We start from the raw sequence: 27,995 nt of genomic DNA, 5'->3' as shown, positions 1-27,995 counted from the left end.
ACTGTCAACTGAAATCTAATCATATAAATGAACAAAACACTTTCACACAAGTTTCAATTAAGGTATGATTACTAAGCTTACCTTGATTACTAGATACATTTTAGTAAGTTAATATTAACATTATTAACATTGGGTGGGGTATGGGAAAGAATAGTAATACAATACAAATCACTGATAATGCTGAATGGTGTATTTTTATTTTATTTTTATGCCTCAGTATGGAGCACTTTAAGATTCAACATTTTTGGTAAATTGTTAAACCAATGTTGTTTTTTATTATTATTATTATTTTAGTTTGTTTCTCCTTCACTACCCGTATGAATATACCTACTATGAATATATACACAAACACCCTTTATACACACATTTATTTAAGTTTACAACAATTAGTTATCACCATAAAGGATTCATTACCCCAGAGTTAGTTTAGAGGTGCATGTACATCCCATATGTCAGCAAAAAGCACCCAACGTTGTTACAGGGTTTCCCATATACTGTATATGTAAAAGTAAAATTTTTAACATGTATTTTTCTTTCCCTTCTTAAATCTGAGACAACTGTAATATGCATGATTAAATAACATCCATATTTTTATCATTGTCTCAAAGCTTTTTTATTGTTAAAAAGGTAATAGGCAGTAATAAATAAGGAAAAACAACTAAAGAAAACAATACAGTGAACAGCTGGAAGTTTGACATGGCTTATGAAAACAAATTCAATGCAGCTAACTATATTTTCGATATGGTGATATTGTATCAAGGAAGAATACAATCACATTGTTTCAAATTGCACTACATATATTACTTTGAGAAACTCACACTTGCATTAGTAAACTACTCAATATAAAAACACAAAAAACTGCTCACAATAAATGAAACAGATCTACGCTCGCCGTTTGGAGTCTGCAATGGCAGCAAAACTAGTATCTGTGTATTCACATGAACGCAAATTTTAAAATTATAGACTGATCATTTCTTTGACAGTGGGCAAACGTACAAAATCAGCAGCGGGTCAAATACTTTTTTCCCTCACTGTAAAGCAAGAATTGTTTCTCTTTTTAGTTTAGGAATGTGTTAATCTGTGTGCTCTGAAGTCTGGCTGGTGAATCGGGTTGTTGTCAGACAACTCAAGGCCAGTTCAAAAGGGTTTGACTCATTTTCTAATAACTGTTTCTTTGTGTGTAGAAGCGTATTAAACTCCCTGCTCAGAGGAGCGGAGAGGAATGTTACACTGCTAGGTTAGGAGAGATCGGGGCTGACTGTCACATGGGTAGGTTTTCACACAGCTCATATCTAGCACGCAAGAGGGCTGTGACACAGAAATGAACCCAGCAGCCGATCTGTGCAAGAGCCCCAGATCCACGATTTGGACTAGAGTCACAAAACAGAAGGATCCTAAATGGCGTGAGTTAGAGTCCCACGGCTCTGTGCAGTACTGCTTTCTACAATATCCACATTGTAGCTGCATGAATAAAGAATTCGCCTGATAAACACAACCTGAATTCAGTTTTCTTCCACAGTGGTAAAAACAGATTAAACATGTTAAACATTATTTGTTGAAAAGACACAAAGTTGCCCGGGAGTTGTTGTCCTTGAACAAACAATGGGTTCAATTTGACACATTAGTTCTAAGAGTGTTCTAGAGTTCTAGTTTTGCCCTGGACAAGGGTGTCTGCTAATAAATAAATAAATAAAGTGTGGAGGTCACATGTAAAACAACACACATGTTTTTTCCCCCCTAACAGATTTTTTTTTCTAGATTGAAATAATAAAAAGGTATTTATTTCACCCACATTTATACATATTTCAAGTTGTAACAAATACTGAAATAAATGCTAAACTCCAATTTGGAGAATAAGCACTGCTATTTGAAGGTCTGACTCGCAAAATAAACGTTTATCTTCAAACTATATAGGATCTTGATGCTAAATCTAAATATGTCTGAATCTAAATGATTAACTGGTTGTGTAAAGTAATTATGCCCGTCTGCTGTATGTCAATCACAAGTGGTTGTTATACACTTTTCATGAACACAAACGGATCAATATTCAGAGGCTCAGTCTGAATGCTTTATTTTTGTGCAGAGCTAAGAGATGGAGTGAATATATGTCATCTCAGATGTCTGTACTTTCGTTTTCACCACCACAAGATAACTTATCATTCACATTCATTAAACACACATACCGTCTTTGCCCCACCTCTGTTTCCAGTCACTTCGGGCTGTTTTCGGTGGGAAAAGGATTTACAATCAATGGTCATCGGGTTAAGAATTATTCCTATTTCGTTACTGGAAGGTAAGATGTCAACTTATTGGTTTTAATGGTTTATTTGTTTGAATAACAAGCAAATGTCTGTTAGTGCTACTATACATGTTCACCCGCTGTAGTCATTCTTTACGCAGTCTGTGTCTAACCAGAGTCGTTTTGAAAGTGAATATGTTTATATCTACACCGTTTTATTCCATATTTTTGATTAATTTCTTCACGAAACAGGAGTGAAAAATATAACACATTGGAAACAAAATTGGCCACCAATGCATGATGCGCCCAAGCAGATCCTACTAGACATCTGAATCGATTCGGTGAGTTATTTTACATGTTAAAATACTGGCGATATAATAGACCTATAATAAACAATACATAAGACAGGGGGGAAGCACACGAAACAAATATGTATTACAGTTAAGTAACTTTTATCTACATCTCACCATTACCAGTTTATTTAGTATACATACATACATACACAGAACGAATTAATACACTAATTATTTTATTATGTATCAGTACGGGTATACCTAGATTCAAAATATTTTTAAAATATAATTAAGTTCGCTTTCATTCAGTTATATATACTGTAAAACACAAGCTGGTCTGTAATAAACGCCGGGTTACGCATCTTTCTTGTTTCCAGTAAATATACATACTGTGTATTAATTAAAAACACTAAATAAAGAATTACAATAAAACAAAACATGACTTTGTGTTTTTATTCATTTATGTCTCACTTTATATAGATGTACTGCTGTTCATTGGAATGTAAATAACGGTCAATTGCGACATGAACAATGCATTAATGAAGTATAATGTTAATGGTTTGGTTTAAAGCGTATTTCCACAGTTTTGTTGCAGTGCTTTGTGTTTATGTAGCGAGACTTCACAATATATGGACTCTTATTCTACAGAATTACCGGTATCTTGTTTTCAATGCAGTGTATAGTTCACCATACATTGAATGTGATTTGTTTGAATCTTTGGAAAGCAAATTATTAAATAATAATAATAATAATAATAATAATAATAATAATAATAATAATAATAATATTATTATTATTATTATTATTAATTACAAAAATAAATTAATAAAAGCCTGGCCTACTTCTACAATGAAGCAATGTTTCCAGGCTCTTCTTACCCTGCATGAGTCCGCGATGTCTTTTTATTTAAAATGTTTAATACAGTCGCCGGTCTCCAATTGACGCCGGGGTTCTAGCAGTTATTTGGAAAAAACCTAGGGGGCGTTTAATTGAAGTTTTACGGTATTTAAAATCTAGAAACACGTTTTTCTTTACGATAAAGCACTTAACAGTTTGTGTGCGAGAGAGAGATAACACCACCAACAAGAGCATGTCCTTATAGATATTAGTTCTGTTTGCAGTAGGAGGCGCTTATTTAACAAGAGAGCGCCACGACTCACGACCTTGTTTTAGTTTTTTTTTAAGCATCAGGAGGATTTCTTGTTTTCTTTCTGTATTATTGCGTGTTCATTTGAGACTAAATAAAACATCACAAGGCACCCTTTCTTCTGCACGTCCTGTACTATGTGTTTTCCTACGTGTCACAATATGTATGGACGAAGCAATACTGTCCCCGCAGAGTATCCACCTATATAATTAGGTGACCGACTACCAAATGTGCTGGAAAGGCATTGTTTCTGTTCGGATATAAATACAAGATGGCTACACCGCATCTCCAGAAGTGTCGACACTCATTTGACCTGTAAACACTTTTGCTATTAACCATGCAGGTGCACGGAAACAGTTGTTATCATATTAAAATCAATTTGGGACAATTGCTAGAATTTGTAAAAGACACTTCCTCTATAAAACACTGCCAGGATTAAACAGACAAAGTAATGCTCCCTCGATACCTGCGCAGACAAGGGTCTCATGTTTTCTATACATGGCATGTGTGCACAAAGGGGTCTGGGGCTTCCTCTACACACACCAGTTAATTGAACGGCCACAGACACTCAGGATATGCAGGTATCCAGTCATTGCCGTCCAATCGGCACCAAGTGCTGCTCTTGTCATGAAACCCAGATTCTGTCCCAAGAACCTTCTGGAGACAAAAGTGGTCCCTGCCTGCTCTTCTTCTGTTGCAGTTTCCAACATTTGTTTCTTTTTTTAAAACAGACTCCCAGAAATGAGGAAGGCAGCTCTCCCTTGTTTTTTAATATCTTTGGTGATTCTGAGCGTAAGTATGTCTTCAGAAGATATTGATTCCGGTCTCCTTTCCTGTCATTGCAAAGCCACAGTGTCCCACACCACAACGTCCACACTATTCTGAACAGTTTCAGCTCAAAGTGATTAGATTCCAAGCTACTGATTGCATATTAAGATGTTTTATATATTGAAAATGCTGCCTTGTGGCACTGGTTTACTGTGAATCAGAGCAGACAGTTTGGAGGAAAGGACACCCAGGTGTCTGGAAACTGTAACAGAAACAAACAATCGAAAACACATTCAGACATTGTTGGGCATTCCTCACAAGTGTCCACAGGGGTGCGTAGTATCTTTTACACAAGTATCTGTCTCTCCTGTATCCCATCAAGGTGTATTTGTACTGTTGGGAGGAGGGGACTCAACCCCAGAGTAAAAGGCCACCCAGCCCCGTCTCCCAACATCAGTGGGACCAGATCCACCTCAGCCCAGAGGAGTGGCAGGCTCTCAGGGAGGCTCTTCGCTGGCCGTCCCCAGACAGGCCTGTCACCTCCCTGAACGACACCACAGACCCCAGACACTGCTTCTACTACGTGGAGAACCTGAGGGACAATTACACAGTGGGGGACACTCTGAACGTCACTCTGGTCGCCAGGGATTTCTCTGGGAATCCCAAAAGCTACGGAGGGGACTTCTTCCAGGCTCGGCTGCACTCCCAGGAGCTCAAAGCCAGCACTTATGGCTCGGTGCAGGATCACTGCAACGGGACCTACACAGTCCACTTCTCCCTCCTGTGGCCCGGTCAGGCCCGGATCTCCCTGCGGCTGATCCACTCCAGTGAAGCCGTGCAGGTGCTGCTCCGGCACAGGGAGGCCGACCCCAACAAGGTGTCCTTCCGGGGGTATTTTGAGGAGGGGGGCAGATCGGAGACTGTAGTCTGCAACGCCCAGAGGAGCGGCTCACGCTGCTGCTGTGAGTACAAGGATCCTGCGACCGGGGAGATGTGGTTCTGCCAGAAACCAGCTGCCCTGCCCTGCCACGCCCTCGTCTACCACAGCGCTGGGACCTACCAGGCAAAACTGACCGACCTGGACAAGAGCCTTCTGGACACGTGAGTCTCTGTGGAGATGCCCAGTGTGAGACCTGAGGAGTCAATTCCCCTCAAGGTCAAATCTCACATAATGTGTGTAGCTGTGTAGTTCACAACTTAATGACATTTTAAGAGAAGTTTTAAAGTGAAGCGAAGCCCAGAGAAATTCAGCAGCACATTACCATGATTGTACTCAGTTCTGAAGGTTTTTTTTAACTGAACTTTGGACTTATTCTTCCAACAGGAAGTTAACTAATGTTGATGTTGGGATACCAGGAACTGACCCCAAAATTCACATCCTGCCCTTGGACACAGAAAGCAGTAAGTATGGCTTTACCTGTATGAGTGTGTGTGTGTGTTTTTGCTCCTGTGCTCTGGCTCTTACCCGCCTCCCTCTCTCTGTGTCTGAGACTGTCTGCGTTTCTCCCCAGGACAGGAGCAGAAGTGCGCTCCCGGTTTGGACACTCCGGTTCCGGCCGGGTTCTATTTCCAGGACCGCTGGACCTCGCTGGTCTGCTCCGCTCGCAGTTTCTCCAGCGCAGAGCAGATAGTCGGCTGCCTGAAGGACAAGCAGCTGTACATGATGGGCGACTCCACGTTGCGCCAGTGGTTTGAATACCTGCAGACGACTGTGCCCAGTAAGAGCCCGAGACATCAACACACCCGATACGCCACTCTTACCCTCCCTGCGACTCCTCTCTCTCCCTGCTTCTTCTTATTTCTTTCATCTCCCTCGATCCTTCTCTCTCCTGATCTTGTCTCACTCCCTCCACTCCATCTGTCCAGTTTTCAAGACCTTTCCCTGTGTCTGTCTGTCTCTCTCTCTCTCTCTTCTACCTCAGAAAGACTGTAAAATCCTCCCTCCCTCCAGCTCTGAAGCTCATGAACCTTCACACCTCAGGCCAGTCGGGGCCTCTCCTGGCAGTGGACACCGGTAACAATGTGATCCTACGCTGGCGAGCTCACGGCCTGCCCATCCGCACGCTCAAGGTCCCGAGGGTGCGGCTGCACTACATCGCCAACGAGATCGACGGGCTGGCGGGAGACGCCTACACCGTGGTGGGCTTCAACCTCTGGGCGCACTTCACCACCTTCCCACTGGCCGCGTTCATCCGCCGGGTCGCCATTATCCGAGAGGCGGTGCGCTCGCTGCTGCGCCGGAGCCCCCAGACCCTCGTGGTCATTAAGTCGGCCAACACCGGCTACAAGGACGTCTACGGCAGTGACTGGCTGTCCCTGCAGCTGGACACCATGCTCAGGAGGATGTTCCAGGGCCTCCCTGTGGCCTTCATCGACGTCTGGCAGATGACCTCCTGCCACTACACCCCGGACCAGATCCACCCCCAGCGCGTCGTCATCAAGAACGAAGTTGACCTGTTCCTGTCCTTCGTCTGTCCCCAGTGAAGCTCCCTGCTGGTGTCCCACAGAGCAGGAACCATCTCTGATGGACAGGCGGTGTGCGAGACAGGAGGTCTCTGCAATAGCTCCTTCAGCAGCATCAATGAGATTTTGCACTAGTTAAACTCCAAACAATATCAGTGTTTTAATAACGGAGTTTGGCGAGAGGACGATTTAATTATCTTTCGTCCTGGTCGTATTTAACTTATTAAACACAAACACACTCAGCAACAAGTCCAAATCCATGACCAAAAGAAAAGTTCAGCCCAGAATTTGTTATCAGTCCGTTATTTTTGCTGTTGTTTCTTCTCTCTCTCTACAACACTTCCAGGCCCTCCTCCTGACTCACCATCAACAAAGGCTCCCGGCATCCTGCTTTTATACAGGAGCTGGACAGGGACAGTTCTGCTTGTCATGTGCTTCCACTTCCTGATGCATCTCCTGGCGCTTCTGGAAGATGTAGTGGCGGTCAGGGCGGCAGTCACTTGCCCAGCCCAGTACTGAGTCGCAACAGACTTTATGGCAGCGCCATCTTGGTTTGAAAACAAGGCTTGGAAGGCAAATTAACATTCTGGGAGACAGACCTGGCAATCTGGTCCAAAAATCTTGAGTATTTACCAGAAATGATGCAGGTGGAAATAGATAAATGGGCAGATGAATGGAGAAGCATCAGAAGGGGTACAGTGATTGGATTGAGGGTTATGTGCATGATTTTGAAGGTAATGGCGACTGTTTTTGCCATGTTTACACTGTCATTCTCCAGGCCAGATGGAGAATACACAGATTTTAAAAAGCATGTGTGAAATTTACAAATGTGGTTTTCCCGATTGCATTGAAAATAAATTGATACACCATGCAAGAAGAGTCAAACATTCCCATAAATGCACATTGACCTCCACCCCCCAACAAAAAGCCAGGCCTGTGTGATTTTCTAGGAGAAAAACTGCCATCATAATAACTATACGATAGCTCAAAGAGTCTTCTATTATGCTAGCATATCGATTAAATATAAATCCACATTATATTATAACCAGTTTTTTTAATTGTTGCATTGAAAAAGAGGAAGACAGTGGTTGCAGCATGAGCGGTCTGTGTTTTTGATTAATGAAAAGAGTGCAGGGAGCTAATAAGTAATAACACTCACATGTACACTACCGATCAAAAGTTTTAGAACACCAATGTTTCCAGTTTGTATTTAAATTTAAGCAGTTCAAGTCCAGTGAATAACCTGAAGTGGTACAAAGGTAAGCGGTAAACTGCCAGAGGTTAAAAAAAAAGTTTAGTTTACCAAAAACATTTCAGAGTTATATACTGTGTTACTACCCCCTCTTAAGCATTATTTGGCAGTGTTGCATGTGACAATGACAAAGGGGGGAACAATTGCCACCGTCACGTGACCACGCCACCCCTATTTTATTCCAGTGAGGAGGGGGTCTCACTATTCCCCCCTCTCCCCGTGCAGGCTGTAGCAAGATCCCGATGCACACACCACCGAGTCAATATTTGGAGTTGCAAAACAAAAAGTTTATTACAATGGTTGTCAGACGGGGCATGAAGTCCGCCGAGCTAGAGGCCCCATTACTAACAATTAAAGTAACTAAAACCGCCTTTCATAAGTGAAACCACACACACTACAGTTGTTATTTTCTCATTCACGTCCCTCTGCTATCCTTTTCCCCAGCGTGTCTCTCACCACAGGTGCACTACTTTCCACCTCAGGCCCAGCTGACTACAGGGGGACACACCGTCTCTACCAGCCTTGCAAGATAAGTAGAAATAGTACAAAATCAGTCCAGTATCTATACTTAGGTTGATTATTTCTCTTTTCTTCAGGATGCTATACTCATTACGAAGAGACAGCCAGGAGCCAGGAAATATGCGGAGCAATCAACCAAAACTCATTCAAGACAAGAGAGAGTTTCCCCATAGAGTACCTATCCTGCCGTGAACAATTCCCCTGTTCCAATCAGCAGCTTCCTCTGTTCCTCAAGGCTTTGTCTTCCTCGCCTTTAATATTCCCAATTGTCGCACACCTTCCTGCCTTGCTCCCTGTAGTGCCGTTCTGTTCCCTTGTCAGTCCCGGGCGTGACTCCCTGCTGTTCTCTGCACTGGTCTCTTCAAGCCGGTTTTCGTGGTTATGGGTGAGGAGATAAATGAAAGGAGTGTGCTAGCTGAAGGAGCGGAGGACACCACCCAATCAGATGGGTGTGTCCTTAATTAGTGCCTGGAGCTTGTCAAGAAGGCTGCCTTCATGTGAAAATATAATTAAAGTGAAGAAAAAGCCAAATGTGAAAATTAACAGAAGTAATAAAACAAGGGAAAATATAAACCAGCAACAAAACCAGCTTCTACCAAAACATGGATGGTCTTGTTTTAATCAGTAGACTGTCTGGTTCCAGAATAAGCCATAATTATCAATATTTTCTGAGATTTTGTATCCCCCACACATCCCCAATTTCAGAATTTTCAGAATAAAAAACATTTTTTTTCACATCAGAGAATGCTTCACATCATTAGAAAGCATATAACCTGGCAGAGCTTGAACGATTTTGCCAACAAGAATGGGTGAATACTGCGCAACCCATATGTTGAGACTTATCCCAATGACTCACAGCTGTAGCTGCTGACTAAAGTGGTTTTACAAAGTAGCCTATTGACTCAGGGGGGCGAATACTTACCAGCCTCCTTGCCGACAAAAAAAAAAAAGTTTGTAATAAAGATGGGAACAAATAAATCCATACCTGTCAGCACTTTAATTTATTAATTTGTGTATTTATTTGGTCCTGGACTCTGTTGTCCTTCATACATTTCCAGTACCAACACAGACGCTGTATGGGAGGCAGGGCTGGGCCGAGAGAGGTAGTACTTACAACACGGGCTGTTCTAGGTCCTATAGGTCTGAAGTCTTCGGTGGTCCTGCTGTGATTGTCTTATCCTGTGGTTCAACTATGGAGAGCTGGGTTGTTTGCTCATTAGCCTGTGCGCAGGTCGCTGTGAGGGCAGCCTGCAGACGCGGCTCCGGGCGGCAGGTGTGCTTCTCCGCCTCTCTCCTCCCTCACACTGCAGCAGGCCATTCGCCTTCCCTGTCCTGCCTCTTCAGCTGTGTTTTTTTGTTTTTGTTTGCTGTTGCACAAGATAGTTAAATCGGTTTTGTAAGGACAGTCCCCGTCCCTCTCCTTCTCCTAGTATAGCTGGTGTTGGTTGCACAACAGGACAGTGTGATACCTGTGTGTGTCTACCCAGCAGCATGAGACAGCCCGGGCGCCCCGCAATGAAACCCCGCAGTGAGTGCGACGCGCCGGGTCTTTAATTGACATCTAAGCGAGGAGAGGCGTCCGTCTGAGGTGGCTCTCCGTGGACCCGGGTGGAAAAGTGTGCGATTACTGGCTGGATTTGTGTTTTTTCCGCTTTGATTCGGAGGCGATAATTTGAATTTTCAATCCAGCTTTTATCCGTAAGTACTTTTTTAAATCCTGAAATCGTAAGAGTGATACGTTGACAGCATAGTCAACTTGTTCAACCGCAGGTAACACGCTTATCAGAGCGCAGGAACATTTCCCCGGTAAAAATAAATTAATGAAGGACTTCAATTAAAGCGTGCATTCAGTCAATGTGGTAATTATTACTCTCATTAGTCTATTAATTTCTTCAAAATTGCCATGACCCGTTTTACAGCTGACACAAAAACGTACAAAATACGGTGCAAAGATCCACCTTCATTGTGTACACAGAGGGGAGGGGGGTAGAGCATGCAGTGTAAGTATCAGCAGTAGGTAGCAGTGATCCCTATCACATTGAAAAAGCAGACGTTGAGTGTTTCACTAAAAAACATAAAAGAGGATTTGATAGTGCTGGCTGAGGTATGCCATGTAAACCAGGGACAGGTGTGTCTGGAACCTGGTACAGTCTATTCTGTGAAGAGGTCAGTTACTTACCAATAAAAATGTCTTTGTGCACAGAAATCTGATTTGTCTGGAATCCACAGGATCACAGTGAATCAGTACGTTGTTTATTATATAATGGTAATACAATATTGTAGAGAAACGGGTGACAGCAATGGTTCTGAGCCCCAAGCAAAAACAGGTCTAGACTTCAAAAGCGAACAAAGAAAAGTCTATATATAGGAATAATGTGGAAGAATCTATGAAAATGCAAGGATAACAGATTATATTGGCTCCTGAATAATCAACTAAATAGCTAATGAGTAGATATGTTAAACCCTGTGGTAAATTTCCACCTCACCACTGTGGTAACCTTGTGGACAACTCTCAGACACAACAGGAAGGTTTGTTATCAATACAGCCGTGTTTACCTCGTCCCCTGAAAGTGTCAAGGCAAGATAAATCCAATGTAATGAGAACTGAGTGTCTCTGTCTGTTACTGATTTCTCAAGACACAGACAGAAAGGCAGAGACACTGTATGAGGCTGTATGTGCCAAAATTACTTAATTGGAATAAGTGCAACATAGTTGCTGATCAATACTAGAAGATCTCACAGTTTTAAAAGCAAGAGGCACTTGAGATGATATATGTCATGTCTGAGTCATGCAAATACAAAACCTGTTTGAAAGTCGGTCGTTGTTGAACAAGGACGACAGCCTATCCTCACTTTATCGATATATGCAGAACTGGAGAGGAGAGATATGGTATTTTATAGTCTACCTGCTAACAAATAGACTTTATTGTATTGTCTCATCTGTATTGTTTTCTCATTAAGTTAAGTTCCAGGCATGTGCTGCGGAGAGGGACTGGCAAAAGTAACTGTGCTGGCATCGCGCTGCTGTGCCACAGGGACAGTCTGAGCAGGTGTGTCTGTGTGATCGCCACAATTGCTGGTTAAGGCAAGGGCAGGTAAGAGCTAAAGTCTTGAGCTGGGTGTGGCCATTAGGATATTTCATAGCAGCAGAATATGAATGACTTGCCACAAACAGAAACGCAACTCTAGCACAGTCAGGGATATTTATGAATCTTGCGTCCACAACCACCAAATATCCTTCCATTTCCACCCTCCCGATTGGGAATCTGTGAGAGATATTGGATGCAGCTCACCAACCACTTCGTCCTGGTGATGCAGAAGAGATGTAGACGGCACAGAAGACTCCTGCGTGCTCTCTATCAGGCCACTGGCTTCTAGCAGAGAGAGCATCCACAGCACAAATGGCAGGGCCAAAGGGAAAAACTTGTCAAACCATGAGAACATCACCTCAATTTCACATGTCACATGAAACCAACTTCAATATGTATGTCCGCTTTTCATAGACCGCTTAGGAGCAGTCACACAAACGTGTGAGGCAGTAACAACACATTAGCAGGTAACATTAATAATACAATATAACAATTCATGTCATGATTCAGCACACTGTGAATAAAGGGCAGAGGAGTCTCCTCGTACCCTAGAATAGTCTGGTCACAATGACTGAAACCTGTTTTCTTTGTCAGTATTATAATTTCCACAGTTTTTCTTCCAGAATTGACACAGTAGGAAAACAATGAAGAAAGTCATCATTCTAACTTTACTGTTTCTGGGTTTTCTGGTAAGTCTCTCATTCTGTCCTCAAATGTTTTCCTGTCATCACAAAGCAGCATGATCTGATATCTTGAAAACTGCTGGCTTGGGCACCTGGCTGTTAGAGGAGTCAGACTGAAGGAAAAACCTCTTTGGGTGTCTGTAAAAACATCAACAAGAGCAAATGCTTCCAGTTCCATTCTGGATCCTGCATGTTTGAAATGGAGCACTAGAACACTAGATCACTAGAGTAATGGAACACTAAAGCACCAGAGTAGTGGAGCACCAGAGCGCTAGAGTAATGGAGCGCTAGAGTAATGGAGCGCTAGAGTAATGGAGCGCTAGAGTAATGGAGCACTAGAGTAATGGAACACTAAAGCACCAGAGTAGTGGAGCACCAGAGCGCTAGAGTAATGGAGCGCTAGAGTAATGGAGCGCTAGAGTAATGGAGCGCTAGAGTAATGGAGCGCTAGAGTAATGGAGCACTAGAGTAATGGAACACTAAAGCACCAGAGTAGTGGAGCACCAGAGCGCTAGAGTAATGGAGCGCTAGAGTAATGGAGCACTAGAGTAATGGAACACTAAAGCACCAGAGTAGTGGAGCACCAGAGCGCTAGAGTAATGGAGCACAAGAGTAATGGAGCACAAGAGTAATGGAGCACAAGAGTAATGGAGCGCTAGAGTAATGGAGCGCTAGAGTAATGGAGCGCTAGAGTAATGGAGCACTAGAGTAATGGAACACTAAAGCACCAGAGTAGTGGAGCACCAGAGCGCTAGAGTAATGGAGCGCTAGAGTAATGGAGCGCTAGAGTAATGGAGCGCTAGAGTAATGGAGCGCTAGAGTAATGGAACACTAAAGCACCAGAGTAGTGGAGCACCAGAGCACTAGAGTAATGGAGCACAAGAGTAATGGAGCACAAGAGTAATGGAGCACAAGAGTAATGGAGCACAAGAGTAATGGAGCACAAGAGTAATGGAGCACTAGAGAGAGTGCTAGAGTAATGGAGTGCTAGAGTGCCAAAGTAATGGAGTGCTAGAGGGAGCACTAGAGTGCTAGAGTAATGGAGCACTAGAGTAATGGAGCACTAGAGAGAGTGCTAGAGTAATGGAGCACTAGAGAGAGTGCTAGAGTAATGGAGCACTAGAGTAATGGAGCACTAGAGAGAGTGCTAGAGTAATGGAGCGCTAGAGTGCCAAAGTAATGGAGCACTAGAGTAATGGAGCACTAGAGAGAGTGCTAGAGTAATGGAGCACTAGAGTGCCAAAGTAATGGAGCGCTAGAAGGAGCACTAGAGTAATGGAGCACTAGAGAGAGTGCTAGAGTAATGGAGCGCTAGAGTGCCAAAGTAATGGAGCACTAGAGTAATGGAGCACTAGAGAGAGTGCTAGAGTAATGGAGCACTAGAGTGCCAAAGTAATGGAGCGCTAGAGGGAGCACTAGAGTAATGGAGCACTAGAGAGAGTGCTAGAGTAATGGAGCACTAGAGTGCCAAAGTAATGGAGCGCTAGAGGGAGCACTAGAGTAATGGAGCACTAGAGTAATGGAGCACTAGAGAGAGTGCTAGAGTAATGGAGCACTAGAGTAATGGAGCGCTAGATGGAGCACTAGAGTGCTAGAGTAATGGCGTAATGGTTCTTCTGTGTCTCCTTTATTCCATCAAGGTATATTTGTACTGTTGGAAGAAGACAACTCAACCTTTTAGTATAAAGCCACCCAGCCCCCTCTCCCAACATCAGTGGGACCAGATCCACTCCGGCACAAACCACAGCTGTCCAGTACAGACCCTGACCCCACCCCCTCCCGCAGCGAACGACACCCACCTCAGCCCAGAGGAGTGGCAGGCTCTCAGGGAGGCTCTTCGCTGGCTGTCCCCAGACAGGCCTGTCACCTCCCTGGACAACACCACAGACCCCAGACACTGCTTCTACTACGTGGAGAACCTGAGGGACAGTTACACAGTGGGGGACACTCTGAATGTCACTCTGGTCGCCAAGGATTTCTCCAGGAAACCCAAAAGCTATGGAGGGGACTTCTTCCAGGCTCGGCTGCACTCCCCAAAGCTCAAAGCCAGCACTTATGGCTCGGTGCAGGATCACTGCAACGGGACCTACACAGTCCACTTCTCCCTCCTGTGGCCCGGTCAGGCCCGGATCTCCCTGCGGCTGATCCACTCCAGTGAAGCTGTGCAGGTGCTGCTCCGGCACAGGGAGGCCGACCCCAACAAGGTGTCCTTCCGGGGGTATTTCGAGGAGGGGGGCAGATCGGAGACTGTAGTCTGCAACGCCCAGAGGAGCGGCTCACGCTGCTGCTGTGAGTACAAGGATCCTGCGACCGGGGAGATGTGGTTCTGCCAGAAACCAGCTGCCCTGCCCTGCCACGCCCTCGTCTACCACAGCGCTGGGACCTACCAGGCAAAACTGACCGACCTGGACAAGAGTCTTTTGGACACGTGAGTCTCTGTGGAGATGCCCAGTGTGAGACCTGAGGAGTCAATTCTCCTCAAGGTCAAATCTCACATAATGTGTGTAGCTGTGTAGTTCACAACTTAATGACATTTTAAGTGAAGCGAAGCCCAGAGAAATTCAGCAGAACATTACCATGATTGTGCTCAGTTCTGAAGGTTTTTAGACTTTAGACTCATTCTTCCCAACAGGAAGTTAATAGACATTGGGATATCAGGAATTGACCCCATAATCCACATCCTGCCCTTGGACAAAGAACACAGTAAGCATGGCTTTTCGTGTGAGTGTGAGTGTGTGTGCTTGACTGTGACTCTTCCTACCCACCTCCCTCTCTCCTGTGTGTGTTTTTGCTTCTGTGCTCCCTCTCTCTGTGTCTGAGTCTCTGTGTTTCTCCCCAGGACAGGAGCAGAAGTGCGCTCCCGGTTTGGACACTCCGGTTCCGGCCGGGTTCTATTTCCAGGACCGCTGGACCTCGCTGGTCTGCTCCGCTCGCAGTTTCTCCAGCGCAGAGCAGATAGTCGGCTGCCTGAAGGACAAGCAGCTGTACATGATGGGCGACTCCACGTTGCGCCAGTGGTTCGAATACCTGCAGACGACTGTGCCCAGTAAGAGCCTGAGACACCAACACACCCGATACGCCACTCTTACCCTCCCTGTGACTCTCTCGCTCTCTGCTTCTTCCCATTTCTTTCATCTCCCTCACACTTCTTCTCCCTCTCTGTCCAGTTTGCAAGAACCTTCCTTGCATCTGTCTCTCTCTCTCTCTCTTCTACCTCAGAAAGACTGTAACATCCTCCCTCCCTCCAGCTCTGAAGCTCATGAACCTTCACACCTCAGGCCAGTCGGGGCCTCTCCTGGCAGTGGACACCGGTAACAATGTGGTCCTGCGCTGGCGAGCTCACGGCCTGCCCATCCGCACGCTCAAGGTCCCGAGGGTGCGGCTGCACTACATCGCCAACGAGATCGACGGGCTGGCGGGAGACGCCTACACCGTGGTGGCCTTCAACCTCTGGGCGCACTTCACCACCTTCCCACTGGCCACGTTTGTCCGCCGGGTCGCCATCATCCGAGAGGCGGTGCGCTCGCTGCTGCGCCGGAGCCCCCAGACCCTCGTGGTCATCAAGTCGGCCAACACCGGCTACAAGGACGTCTACGGCAGTGACTGGCTGTCCCTGCAGCTGGACACCGTGCTCAGGAGGATGTTCCAGGGCCTCCCTGTGGCCTTCATCGACGTCTGGCAGATGACCTCCTGCCACTACACACCGGACCAGATCCACCCCCAGCCTGTCGTCATCAAAAACGAAGTTGACCTGTTCCTGTCCTTTGTCTGTCCCCAGTGAAGCTCCCTATGGGTGTCCCACAGAGAAGGAACCATCTCCATGACGGACAGCCGGTATGCAGCGTGCCGAGACAGGAGGTCTGGGTGGCCCTCTGCCTCCTCAGGGTCACTGCAAATGCGCCCGTTCCTCTTGGCATCTCCCATTGATTGCTCAAATGCCATCTCCACACACAGGGGCTGGAGATCTCATTATGGTATAATGTATTCCCTACCTTGACAGAGTATCAAAGCTATAAGTTATTATACCCTATTTCAGTTTTTGTCAGGGGTGTTCTCGGAAACCGCTGGAATGGGTTTGAGTTTGAGCCACTCTTTGCACTGCAACAGCTGCTTGTTCGATGCCTTTATTAAAAGAGTAGAAGCCACTACAAAAGGTGATATACATTCCTGGTTTCATACAGTAGATGAAGAGCACAGTGTTAAAAGTAGCATTTTTAAGCGACCTCACTGTCCTTTCAATCATCCGGAACTGCAGCCATTAACAAACTTGAATGTCATGTTCATTGTTCCTTTCTTTTAATGTATTTTGATGATTGTTCACTGTTTTGTTCTTTGGTGTAGGTCAAGTGTTTACTTGATGAATAAAACAAACTGAAACAAGACGTCTTTGCTACAGTTCTTTCTTCAAAACTAACATGTCCACAAAACTGGATAACTTCAATGTGTAGCTTTTAGATATGTATCATATGTGTTTTTCTTATTATAAGTAGTAGTGGGAGTAGTATTTATAATTACATTTTGCCAATTCGTTAGTGTCCTGTCACATTTAAAAATATATATAGTTTCATATTGATGTTATTTGTTAGTTAAATTAGTAATTATGTAACCTATTCTGGAAATTATGTAATAATTATTATACATATTTTTGATGCCTAGTTCCCCCAGCCGTATTTTAAAACGGTTTGGAAATATTACTTTGAAATCCCTAAATGCCGTCGTAAAATAAATAAAAACATTCAAACAAAAAGGCGGGTGTCGCTGAAGTAGGAAATGCGTGTTTGGCAAAGTTAATTTTTTGGAGGAGTTGTTACTACAGCACTGACTCCGGTGGTTCACCGTTGATTTGGAAAACGCAACGCGAATGAATGCAGTTTGGCATCGAACGCAGACACTTGTCCCGTCATTGTGTCATTATGACGAATGAATCACAGTAACAGCATGTGACGCGCAGTAGTAGTACATGGACATGATTTAAAGCACGGGCATTTTAATATATTATGGACGGATATCGTTTCAGTTGCATTTAATCCTCTGAATTCAACTTGGAAAAAAAATCTCCGCCATTTCCCCGCTTGCCTCCTCTGTCGTCTTGCGTTAGCCTTTGCTGCCATCTTGTGCCTACGAGTTGCAATCGCTTCAGACTCCATCTGTTTTCGTTTCCAGCCGGAATCTTGATCAAGATGGCCGGCGTCTGTTGTTATATATAGAGACGAGGCAACAATGTATCGGAGTCTTTGCATTGGCTTCCATTAGATACAGTAATTAATGTTACAGTTTAACCATCGATATGTGTTTGTACCCTACATTATAACCTACTAAACCAGTTTATGGGACGGATATAGCACCTTGTTTTCAGAGCTGTGGAAGTCACATGTTTAATGAGTACAATGGAGAAATAAAAGAAAAAAGTCAAATACATCTGCCTAAAAGTTCGATTCCCTTGATGCACCCTTATCCGTCGATATTTAGACTCTTTTGTCCCCGCAATTCGGCCCGCATTTACAGGTGTGATTTGCAAGACTATTATTATTATTACTATTAATTTATTAGCAGACGCCCTACGCAGGGCAACTTACAAAATATTAGCGCAACAAAAAAAAAAGCACAAATACAGTGCAGCTCAAGACATTACAAATTCCAATCTACATAATACAGTGCAATTCAAAGCACAATACAGTTGACGAATTACAAAGACTAGAGCGACGTATATTCGTGTAAAGTGATCGTCGGGTAGTCAGGTAAAACTAATTCATAGTGCGGTAAAGATCGTTGCATGGCTCGGCGGCTCAGGGTGACTGGTGTGGCTTTAACGTCGGACCCTTCAGGAGCCGGGACACCCTTGAGACGCGGGCAAGGTGCTCCGTCGGACAGGCGAGGCACGAAAGAGTGTGTTTGGGCACAATTGCGCGAACACGCGTGTGTTACCCAGAGGCCCGTTCGCCGTGGCTCATTTGCATATTGGCCGTCGTCACTCGGCTGCGTGTGAACTGATACTGGATTTGAACAGGATGCGGATATATCTGCTTATTTCAAATGGCTGACTCTTGAATGCATGTGCGGTGTAGGCTATGAACGGGGCTGGATGCATGTGTGAATGCGACTGTATTCCTGAAAAGAGTAGTAACAACGCACGTAAAAAACAATGAACACTGAAGCTGCAACTCAACCGTTTCCCCCATGTCACAACCGTTACGACCCCGCAGTGTCGACAGCGCAGACCCCGCTGCTCCCATGATCCTCCGCGCAGGGCCTTCTTTGCATAGCTCGGCGCGTCACGCCGCTGACGTCACCCCCCAACGTGGCTAGGACTCTCGCGAGAAGTGCGGCAGTTGCTGTAGCAACGAGCGGGCAGCGCCTGTGCACGACGCGTGTAAACAAAATTAAACAGCATTGGGGTCTTAATGTCAGCTTAGCAAGTTATCCCGCCGGCCTTTTCAATGCGAGGCAGCAGTGCGCGGTGATTGCTGCACTTTAAACGCGCGTCCGGTCCTGCTGCAGCCTGACGGTAAGATATGAGCTCTTTGTACGGACTGTGACTGCACATGCGCGGTCTGCACTCTCGGAGAGGCCTAGGACTCGTAACTGTGTTTAATGAGCCACAGTCATCCCTGTTGATGTGCTTACTTTACTAAACACACTAGACAAGAAAGTACAGAGCAACTGCAAAGCAGACTTGTAGTAACAGCTATGTCGCAGAACTGTTATGTGCAAATATATGTTCAGTTAATCCAGTTAATTGTTTAATTGGACCCATTAAGGAGCCAAAAGCAGAGTTGGAAGGAAACGCCGACATTAAAATATTGACACGTTATGTATTTAAGTGAGTTTACTTGTGTATTTGATTGCATTTTCATACCTCTCTGTTGTGTGTGTGTGTGTGTGTGTGTGTGTGTGTGATTGCGTGTGGCTGTGCAGTGTGTGCATGTGCGTGTGTACGTACTCTGCCCTGCTGACAGGAGCCCGGCCCGTCAGAAACATGCGCGCCGTGAGCAGCCTGGTACCGGCCCGCTTCCTCACCCTCACCGCCCACCTGGTCATCGTCATCACCATATTCTGGTCCCGGGTACGAGTCACAAACCGACCTCCTCCTCCCCTCCTTCTCCCCTCCACCTCTCCCTCCTCCTTCCCCTTCTGATGAAGTGTCTGTGATTCCCATTGGCAGGAGAACAACGTGCTGGCCTGCCTGCCCCTGGACACCACACCGGAGGAGTACAACAGCCGCGACACAGAGTGAGTACAGCCCCCGTAGGGCCCCAGCGCCCGGATACTGGGTTTCAAGGCAAGCTGACCTTGTGCTTCTCCCTTCCCTCCCCCTCTCTCTCTCTCTCTCTCTCTCTCTCTCTCTCTCAGGCTGGTAGTCGCTCTCTCGGTGACCCTGGGCCTGTTTGCCATCGAGCTGGCTGGCTTCCTGTCCGGAGTGTCCATGTTCAACAGCAGCCAGGGCCTCCTCTGTATCCTTCACCACAGGGGGCCACATCTCAGCTCTTGAGGGGCCGCAGTTCCGATCAACTTATGTAGTTACAGGACATTCAGCACATTTTGTATTATATGAGTTCAGTACTCTATAGTTTAATGCAGTATGTTTACTATGAAAACAGTGCAGTGAAGCGCAGTGTCTTTGAGCTAATCTGCGATCCCTGATGCTGAATCAGAGAGGACCGCTCAGACTCTACTGTGCACCCCTCTGTGGCTGGCTGCTCTTCCTCTCTGCGGGCAGGATGTGTTGTGTGGAGGGAGAGAGAGAGAGAGAGAGAGAGAGAGAGAGAGGGAGGTAGGTGGAGGGAGGGAGAGAGGGAGGGAGCGAGAGAGGGAGGTGGAGGGAGGGAGGGAGAGGGTGGTAGAGGAGGAGAGGGAGGGAGAGAGGGAGGTAGAGGAGGAGAGGGGATGGAGTTGAGAGAGAGAGAGAGAGAGAGGGAGGGAGGGAGGTAGAGGAGGAGAGGAAGGGAGAGGGAGGGGTGGAGACAACTGCACTAGGGTATCACAGGCAGGATACAATGAGAGACGGGGAGAGTAACAGGATGGAGGAGGAGAGAGGGGGAGGGAGATAAGTGTGTAGTGAAATACATGGCTGGCGTTATTACGAGTCCCTGACTCCACTCAGCCACGGCCGCCCACGCCAGCGCCGCCGTCTCCCTCCTCTTCTTCCTGTTCGAGCAGTGGAACTGCAGCCTGTACTGGTGGATATTCGCCTTCTGCAGGTCAGTGACGAACAGAGACACACACTGACACAGAGACACACACTGACAGAGAGGCACACTGACACAGAGAGACACACTGACACAGAGAGACACAGAGAGACACACTGACAGAGAGACACACACTGACAGAGAGACACACACTGACACAGAGAGACACACTGACACAGAGAGACACACTGACACAGAGACACACACTGACAGAGAGGCACACTGACACAGAGAGACACACTGACACAGAGAGACACAGAGAGACACACTGACAGAGAGACACACACTGACAGAGAGACACACACTGACACAGAGAGACACACTGACACAGAGACACACACTGACAGAGAGGCACACTGACACAGAGAGACACACTGACACAGAGAGACACAGAGAGACACACTGACAGAGAGACACACACTGACAGAGAGACACACACTGACACAGAGACACACACTGACACAGAGAGACACACTGACACAGAGGCACACTGACACAGAGAGACACACTGACACAGAGAGACACAGAGAGACACACTGACAGAGAGACACACACTGACAGAGAGACACACACTGACACAGAGAGACACACTGACACAGAGACACACACTGACACAGAGAGACACAGAGACACACTGACACAGAGAGACACACTGACACTGACACAGAGAGACACACTGACACAGAGAGACACACTGACACAGAGACACACACTGACAGAGACACAGAGAGACACACTGACACAGAGACACACACTGACACAGAGAGACACACTGACACAGAGAGACACAGAGAGACACACTGACACAGAGACACACACTGACACAGAGACAGAGAGACACACTGACACAGAGAGACACACTGACACAGAGACACACACTGACACAGAGACACACACTGACACAGAGACAGAGAGACACAGAGAGACACACTGACACAGAGAGACACACTGACACTGACACAGAGAGACACACTGACACAGAGACAGAGAGACACACTGACACAGAGAGACACACTGACACAGAGAGACACACTGACACAGAGACACACTGACACAGACACAGAGAGACACAGAGACACACACTGACAGAGAGACACACTGACACAGAGACACTGACACTGACACAGAGAGACACACTGACACAGAGACACACACTGACACAGAGACAGAGACACACTGACACAGAGAGACACACTGACACAGAGAGACACACTGACACAGAGACACACTGACACTGACACAGAGAGACACACTGACACAGAGACACACACTGACACAGAGACAGAGAGACACACTGACACAGAGACACTGACACTGACACAGAGAGACACACTGACACAGAGAGACACACTGACACAGAGAGACACAGAGACACACTGACACAGAGAGACACACTGACACAGAGAGACACACTGACACAGAGACACACTGACACAGACACAGAGAGACACACTGACACAGAGACACACACTGACACAGAGACAGAGAGACACACTGACACAGACACACTGACACAGAGAGACACACTGACACAGAGTGACACAGAGACACACTGACACAGAGAGACACACTGACACAGAGACGCACACTGACACAGAGACAGAGAGACACACTGACACAGAGACACTGACACAGAGACACACACTGACACTGACACTGACACAGAGAGACACACTGACACAGAGACACACACTGACACAGAGACAGAGAGACACACTGACACAGAGACACTGACACAGAGAGACACACTGACACTGACACAGAGAGACACACTGACACTGACACAGAGAGACACACTGACACAGAGACACACACTGACACAGACACAGAGAGACACACTGACACAGAGACACTGACACAGAGACACACACTGACACTGACACAGAGACAGAGAGACACACTGACACAGAGACACACACTGACACAGAGACAGAGAGACACACTGACACAGAGACACTGACACAGAGACACACACTGACACTGACACTGACACAGAGAGACACACTGACACAGAGACACACACTGACACAGAGACAGAGAGACACACTGACACAGAGACACTGACACAGAGAGACACACTGACACTGACACAGAGAGACACACTGACACTGACACAGAGAGACACACTGACACTGACACAGAGAGACACACTGACACAGAGACACACACTGACACAGAGACAGAGAGACACACTGACACAGAGAGACACAGAGAGACACACTGACACAGAGACACACAGAGAGACACACTGACACAGAGAGACACACTGACACTGACACAGAGAGACACACTGACACAGAGAGACACAGAGAGACACACTGACACAGAGACAGAGAGACACACTGACACAGAGACACACTGACACAGAGAGACACACTGACACAGAGACACACTGACACAGACACAGAGAGACACACTGACACAGAGACACACACTGACAGAGAGACACACTGACACAGAGACACTGACACTGACACAGAGAGACACACTGACACAGAGACACACACTGACACAGAGACAGAGACACACTGACACAGAGACACACTGACACAGAGACAGAGAGACACACTGACACAGAGACAGAGACACACACTGACACAGAGACAGAGAGACACACTGACACAGAGACACTGACACTGACACAGAGAGACACACTGACACAGAGAGACACAGAGACACACTGACACAGAGAGACACACTGACACAGAGACACACACTGACACAGAGACAGAGAGACACACTGACACAGAGACACTGACACAGAGACACACACTGACACTGACACAGAGACAGAGAGACACACTGACACAGAGACACTGACACAGAGACACACACTGACACTGACACAGAGACAGAGAGACACACTGACACAGAGACACACACTGACACAGAGACAGAGAGACACACTGACACAGAGACACTGACACAGAGACACACACTGACACTGACACAGAGACAGAGAGACACACTGACACAGAGACACACACTGACACAGAGACAGAGAGACACACTGACACAGAGACACAGAGACAGAGAGACACACTGACACAGAGACACACACTGACACAGAGATAGAGAGACACACTGACACAGAGAGACACACTGACACAGAGACACACACTGACACTGACACAGAGAGACACACTGACACAGAGAGATACAGAGACACACAGACAGAGACACACTGACTCCCAGACACAGAGACACGCTGACACAGAGACACGCTGACACAGAGACACACTGACACAGAGACACACTGACACAGAGAGACACACTGACACAGAGACACAGAGACACTCACTGACACAGAGACACTCACTGACACAGAGAGACACACTGACACTGACACAGAGAGACACACTGACACAGAGAGACACACTGACACAGAGACACACACTGACACTGACACAGAGAGACACACTGACACAGAGAGACACAGAGACACTCACTGACACAGAGAGACACACTGACACAGAGACAGAGAGACACACTGACACAGAGAGACACACTGACACAGAGAGACACACTGACACACAGACAGAGACACACTGACTCCCAGACACAGAGACACACTGACACAGAGACACACTGACACAGAGAGACACACTGACACACAGAGGTACACACTGACACACTGACACACAGACACAGAGATACACACTGACACACTGACACAGAGACACACTGACACACAGACACAGAGATACACACTGACACACAGAGATGCACACTGACACACAGAGAGACACAGAGACACTCACTGACACAGAGACACTCACTGACACAGAGAGACACACTGACACACAGAGGTACACACTGACACACTGACACACAGACACAGAGATACACACTGACACACAGACACAGAGATACACACTGACACACTGACACAGAGACACACTGACACACAGACACAGAGATACACACTGACACACAGAGATGCACACTGACACACAGAGAGACACAGAGACACACTGACACAGAGACACTCACTGACACAGAGAGACACACTGACACACAGACAGAGACACACTGACTCCCAGACACAGAGAGACACTGACACAGAGAGACACACTGACACACAGAGGTACACACTGACACACAGACACAGAGATACACACTGACACACTGACACAGAGACACACTGACACAGAGATACACACTGACACACAGAGATGCACACTGACACACAGAGAGACACACTGACACACAGACACAGAGATACACACTGACACACAGAGATGCACACTGACACACAGAGATACACACTGACACACAGACACAGAGAGACACACTGACACATAGACACAGAGACACACAGAGACACACACTGACAGAGAGACACACAGAGAGACACACATTTCAAATTCAAATTCAACGTGCTTTTATTGGCATGACCAAAAAGAAGTATTGCCAAAGCAATGGTGACAAACAACAGTTTTGAACATATACATGTACATTTGCATACTTAAATGCACGATATGTATGTTAAACAGTTAACTGATTCATTTCAATTAATACAATTTAAACCATATGTCAGAGACATAAAATTGATATTAATAGTAATAAGTCGGTGTAGCATGGGTGTCATTGCCTGTGTCCAGGGGTGTCCCCTGTGTGTGTGGACTAAGTGTCCACTGTGTCCCTCAAGCTGTGGCAGGCAGCTGTATACTGGGCTGCCAGTAATATGCAGCTGGTCTCCTCTCCCAGATGGACTGGCACTTTCTCCGAGTCTGGCAGGTCTGGAAATCTCTTAAAGAGATCTGCTATTTTGGGGAAAAATGTTGCTCGTAAATGTTTATGTATTTGGTCAGGATCCTTTTGTGTTTTTCGTTCGTTATTAATTTAAGGAATTCTGCCAATGTGTAGTGTCTTTGTAGGGCCCGATAGCACTGCAGTTTACTTTGTGCTTGTGTGTGTGTTTCCCAATGGGTGATGTAGTTTTCTTTGTGCTGTTATAATTTGGTTGACTCTGATTGTGTGCATATGTGTGTTGCTGTCCTGAGGCTGGCCGGTGTTGGTGTGTGTCTGCGCAGTGAGCCTGCGGACCAGCTGGCTGAGGGGGCTCCTTTCTGGGTTCAGCTCTCGGCATTGCAGGGCCTTGTGGTGGTAGGAGTGTGTGTCGCTGTTTATTAGATGGAGCCAGAATTGAATTGCTCTTTTGTGTATGTTGATTAATAATGGGTATTGGCCTAATTCTGCCCTGCATGCGTTGTTCGGTGTTTTCCTTTGCACCTGTAGGATATTTTTGCAGAACTCTGCATGCAGGGTTTCTGTTGGGTGTTTGTCCCATTGAGCAAACTCCTGCCCTGTGAGGGGACCCCACACCTCACTGCCATAGAGAGCAATGGGCTGGATTACGGATTCAAATATTTTTAGCCAGATTTCTACAGGTATTTTTATGCTAATTTGTCTCTTTATGGCATAGAAGGCCCTGCGCGCTTTCTCTCTCAGTGTCTTCACCGCCGTGTTGAAGCTTCCTGTTGAGCTGAGTGTGAGGCCTAGGTATGTGTAGTGGGTGCAGTGTTCGATGGTGCTGTTTCCTAAAGTGAAGTGGTACCTACTTCCCTGAGGCCTGGCCTTTTTCTGGAATATCATGATATTTGTCTTTTTCATGATTACTGCCACACACTGACACAGAGACACACAGAGACACAGAGAGACACACTGACGCACAGACAGAGAGAGAGACACACTCACCCACGGACACACACACTCGCCCACGGACACACAGACCCCATCCCCTCTCCTTCCTCCCCGTCTCCCTCACGGGGCCGCTGTCGTGTTTTCCCTAACCTCCTCCCCCAGCGCTGGCGGCTCACTGCAGCGCCTCCGTCTGCCTGTCCTTCTTCGTGTTCCAGCGCTGGGAGTGCTGGACCTACTGGTTCATACTGGGATTCTGCAGGTAAACGGGAGGCTTGGACCCCCCCCTCACAGCGGGCGTCATCACCCGCTGTCCTTTCCTCTTTCCTCCTCCTCTTCCGTTTGTGTCCATTCTCTTTTTCCCTTCTTTCAGTTTTTCATTCTCTTCATTTCCCCACTTTCTCCAATCATTTGGGGAATAAAAACCAAGCAAAACCATGAAAAAACACTATTTATTTGCCGAGTGCCGACCCCGACGCTGACACTTGCTCTTCTGCTGTGTCCCTCCAGCGCTCTGCCAGCCTTCGTTGAGGTGGTGCTCTTCATCGCGGTGTTTGGGCTGAAGAAGAAGCCGTTCTGAGATGCCTGCCACACACACACACACACACACACACACACACACACACCGACCAGGAGAGAGAGAGAGAGGGCCGGCAGGCAGGACCTCTCGGTGCACGGATCCCTGGAACCCCATGAGCCACAAACGTTTGGCAGACGTTTGTATTTGGTTATTAATACAAAAATAAAATAAACCCTACAGTTCCTATCACCAACACAAGAGGGCGAGTCTCTGTATTGACGGACCGGCTACTATCAGTTGGTTTGAGTGCATTGTAGAGACACTGTAAGACTCATGCTATCTGGAGAGAGTAATTGAGTAAATACCCCGTTGTGTGGAGGGGTTGGGGTGGATTTGTTGCCCTGTGATGAACAGAACTGTACCCTCCAATCTCGGCTTCCGCAAGGCCGGGATAAGAGCTCCAGGCAAAGGGGGCAAGCAATAAACAACGCATTCCTAATTAAAGCTGATTTTCAGGTCGAAGTAATTTGTAATTTTGTATTTAGTTGTCAACAATCACAGTAACAATAATAGCAGCACATTGTAAAGTTTTGTTTTGTTTGAATCCCATGGTGTTCACGTCTGCGTTTCCTGTATATCAGTTTGTTTTTTTACTGATGTTTTTACACAAAACCAATAAATTGAACAGAATCTAATTGATCTAGGGTGTGTTGTTTTTTTTGGTCATGAGCATGTATATCAAACCGAGGGGGGCAGGGGCGGTAAGGGCACTTATCCAAACATTTATACTCAGCAAAAAAAGAAACGTCTCTTTTTCAGGACACTATTTACTGTGTCAATACTGTGAGACGCCTAACAGCACTACAGGGAGTCAGGAAGGACAGCTGATTGTCCTCGCAGTGGCAGACCACGTGTAACAACACCTGCACAGGATCGGTGCATCCGAATATCACACCTCCGGGACAGGTACAGGATGCAACAACAACTGCCCGAGTTACACCAGGAACGCACAATCCCTCCATCAGTGCTCAGACTGTGCGCAATCGGCTGAGAGAGGCTGGACTGAAGGCTTGTAGGCCTGTTGTAAGGCAGGTCATTACAGACATCAACGGAAACGTCGCCTATGGGCACAAACACACCTTCACTGGACTTGATTTCCTGCAAGACAGGAATGTCAGTGTCTGCCACGGCCA

The 27,995-nt window shown here is 46.4% G+C and overlaps 3 protein-coding genes across 8 annotated transcripts; all 3 read left to right on the top strand.

Annotated features, from left to right (window-relative positions):
- Nucleotides 1–257: 257 nt before the first annotated feature.
- Nucleotides 258–6,558, top strand: LOC136768321 (NXPE family member 3). Of its 2 annotated transcripts, none has more exons than XM_066722464.1 (6): nt 258–2,293; nt 4,411–4,471; nt 4,830–5,548; nt 5,772–5,848; nt 5,959–6,165; nt 6,374–6,558. In XM_066722464.1, the coding sequence occupies exons 1-6, from the start codon at nt 2,106–2,108 to the stop codon at nt 6,463–6,465; spliced, it is 1,344 nt and encodes a 447-aa protein (XP_066578561.1). In that variant the 5' UTR covers nt 258–2,105; the 3' UTR covers nt 6,466–6,558. The 2 variants fall into 2 exon arrangements, with proteins under 2 accessions (XP_066578561.1, XP_066578562.1); XM_066722465.1 differs by having other exon boundaries at nt 262–2,293; nt 6,370–6,462.
- Nucleotides 6,559–6,928: 370 nt separating this feature from the next.
- LOC136768320 (NXPE family member 3) lies at nt 6,929–16,835 on the top strand. Of its 3 annotated transcripts, none has more exons than XM_066722461.1 (7): nt 6,929–9,784; nt 11,643–11,731; nt 12,394–12,459; nt 14,094–14,881; nt 15,086–15,156; nt 15,293–15,499; nt 15,702–16,835. In XM_066722461.1, exons 3-7 carry the CDS (start codon nt 12,415–12,417, stop codon nt 16,232–16,234), a joined length of 1,644 nt encoding a protein of 547 aa, XP_066578558.1. In that variant the 5' UTR covers nt 6,929–9,784; nt 11,643–11,731; nt 12,394–12,414; the 3' UTR covers nt 16,235–16,835. The 3 variants fall into 3 exon arrangements, with proteins under 3 accessions (XP_066578558.1, XP_066578557.1, XP_066578559.1); XM_066722460.1 differs by having other exon boundaries at nt 11,643–11,776; XM_066722462.1 differs by lacking the exon at nt 6,929–9,784 and adding an exon at nt 9,880–10,379.
- A 1,926-nt stretch (nt 16,836–18,761) lies between these two features.
- tmem107 (transmembrane protein 107) lies at nt 18,762–27,501 on the top strand. 3 transcript variants are annotated; one of them, XM_066722457.1, is made up of 7 exons: nt 18,762–18,958; nt 19,369–19,516; nt 19,616–19,683; nt 19,804–19,904; nt 20,555–20,651; nt 26,448–26,544; nt 26,793–27,501. In XM_066722457.1, exons 2-7 carry the CDS (start codon nt 19,376–19,378, stop codon nt 26,811–26,813), a joined length of 525 nt encoding a protein of 174 aa, XP_066578554.1. In that variant the 5' UTR covers nt 18,762–18,958; nt 19,369–19,375; the 3' UTR covers nt 26,814–27,501. The 3 variants fall into 3 exon arrangements, with proteins under 3 accessions (XP_066578554.1, XP_066578555.1, XP_066578556.1); XM_066722458.1 differs by lacking the exon at nt 20,555–20,651 and having other exon boundaries at nt 18,764–18,958; XM_066722459.1 differs by lacking the exon at nt 26,448–26,544 and having other exon boundaries at nt 18,764–18,958.
- Nucleotides 27,502–27,995: the final 494 nt, after the last annotated feature.

This window comes from Amia ocellicauda, chromosome 14, assembly GCF_036373705.1.
Source record: "Amia ocellicauda isolate fAmiCal2 chromosome 14, fAmiCal2.hap1, whole genome shotgun sequence".
Taxonomy (NCBI): Eukaryota; Metazoa; Chordata; class Actinopteri; order Amiiformes; family Amiidae; genus Amia; species Amia ocellicauda.
Note: the sequence above shows the minus strand (reverse complement) of the source record. Positions and strands in the feature narration are given on the sequence as shown.

Excerpts from the sequence above, each read along its gene's own strand:
- LOC136768320 (XM_066722461.1), top strand. The coding sequence starts at position 12,415 with ATGAAGAAAGTCATCATTCTAACTTTACTGTTTCTGGGTTTTCTG. Across the intron at positions 14,882-15,085 it reads GACAAGAGTCTTTTGGACAC|GAAGTTAATAGACATTGGGA; the intron begins GTGAGTCTCTGT and ends TCTTCCCAACAG. Across the intron at positions 15,500-15,701 it reads CCTGCAGACGACTGTGCCCA|CTCTGAAGCTCATGAACCTT; the intron begins GTAAGAGCCTGA and ends CCCTCCCTCCAG.
- LOC136768321 (XM_066722464.1), top strand. The coding sequence starts at position 2,106 with ATGTCATCTCAGATGTCTGTACTTTCGTTTTCACCACCACAAGATAAC. Across the intron at positions 5,849-5,958 it reads GCCCTTGGACACAGAAAGCA|GACAGGAGCAGAAGTGCGCT; the intron begins GTAAGTATGGCT and ends GTTTCTCCCCAG. Across the intron at positions 6,166-6,373 it reads CCTGCAGACGACTGTGCCCA|ACTGTAAAATCCTCCCTCCC; the intron begins GTAAGAGCCCGA and ends TACCTCAGAAAG.
- tmem107 (XM_066722457.1), top strand. The coding sequence starts at position 19,376 with ATGTGCGTGTGTACGTACTCTGCCCTGCTGACAGGAGCCCGGCCCGTC. Across the intron at positions 19,517-19,615 it reads TCACCATATTCTGGTCCCGG|GAGAACAACGTGCTGGCCTG; the intron begins GTACGAGTCACA and ends TCCCATTGGCAG. Across the intron at positions 19,684-19,803 it reads TACAACAGCCGCGACACAGA|GCTGGTAGTCGCTCTCTCGG; the intron begins GTGAGTACAGCC and ends TCTCTCTCTCAG.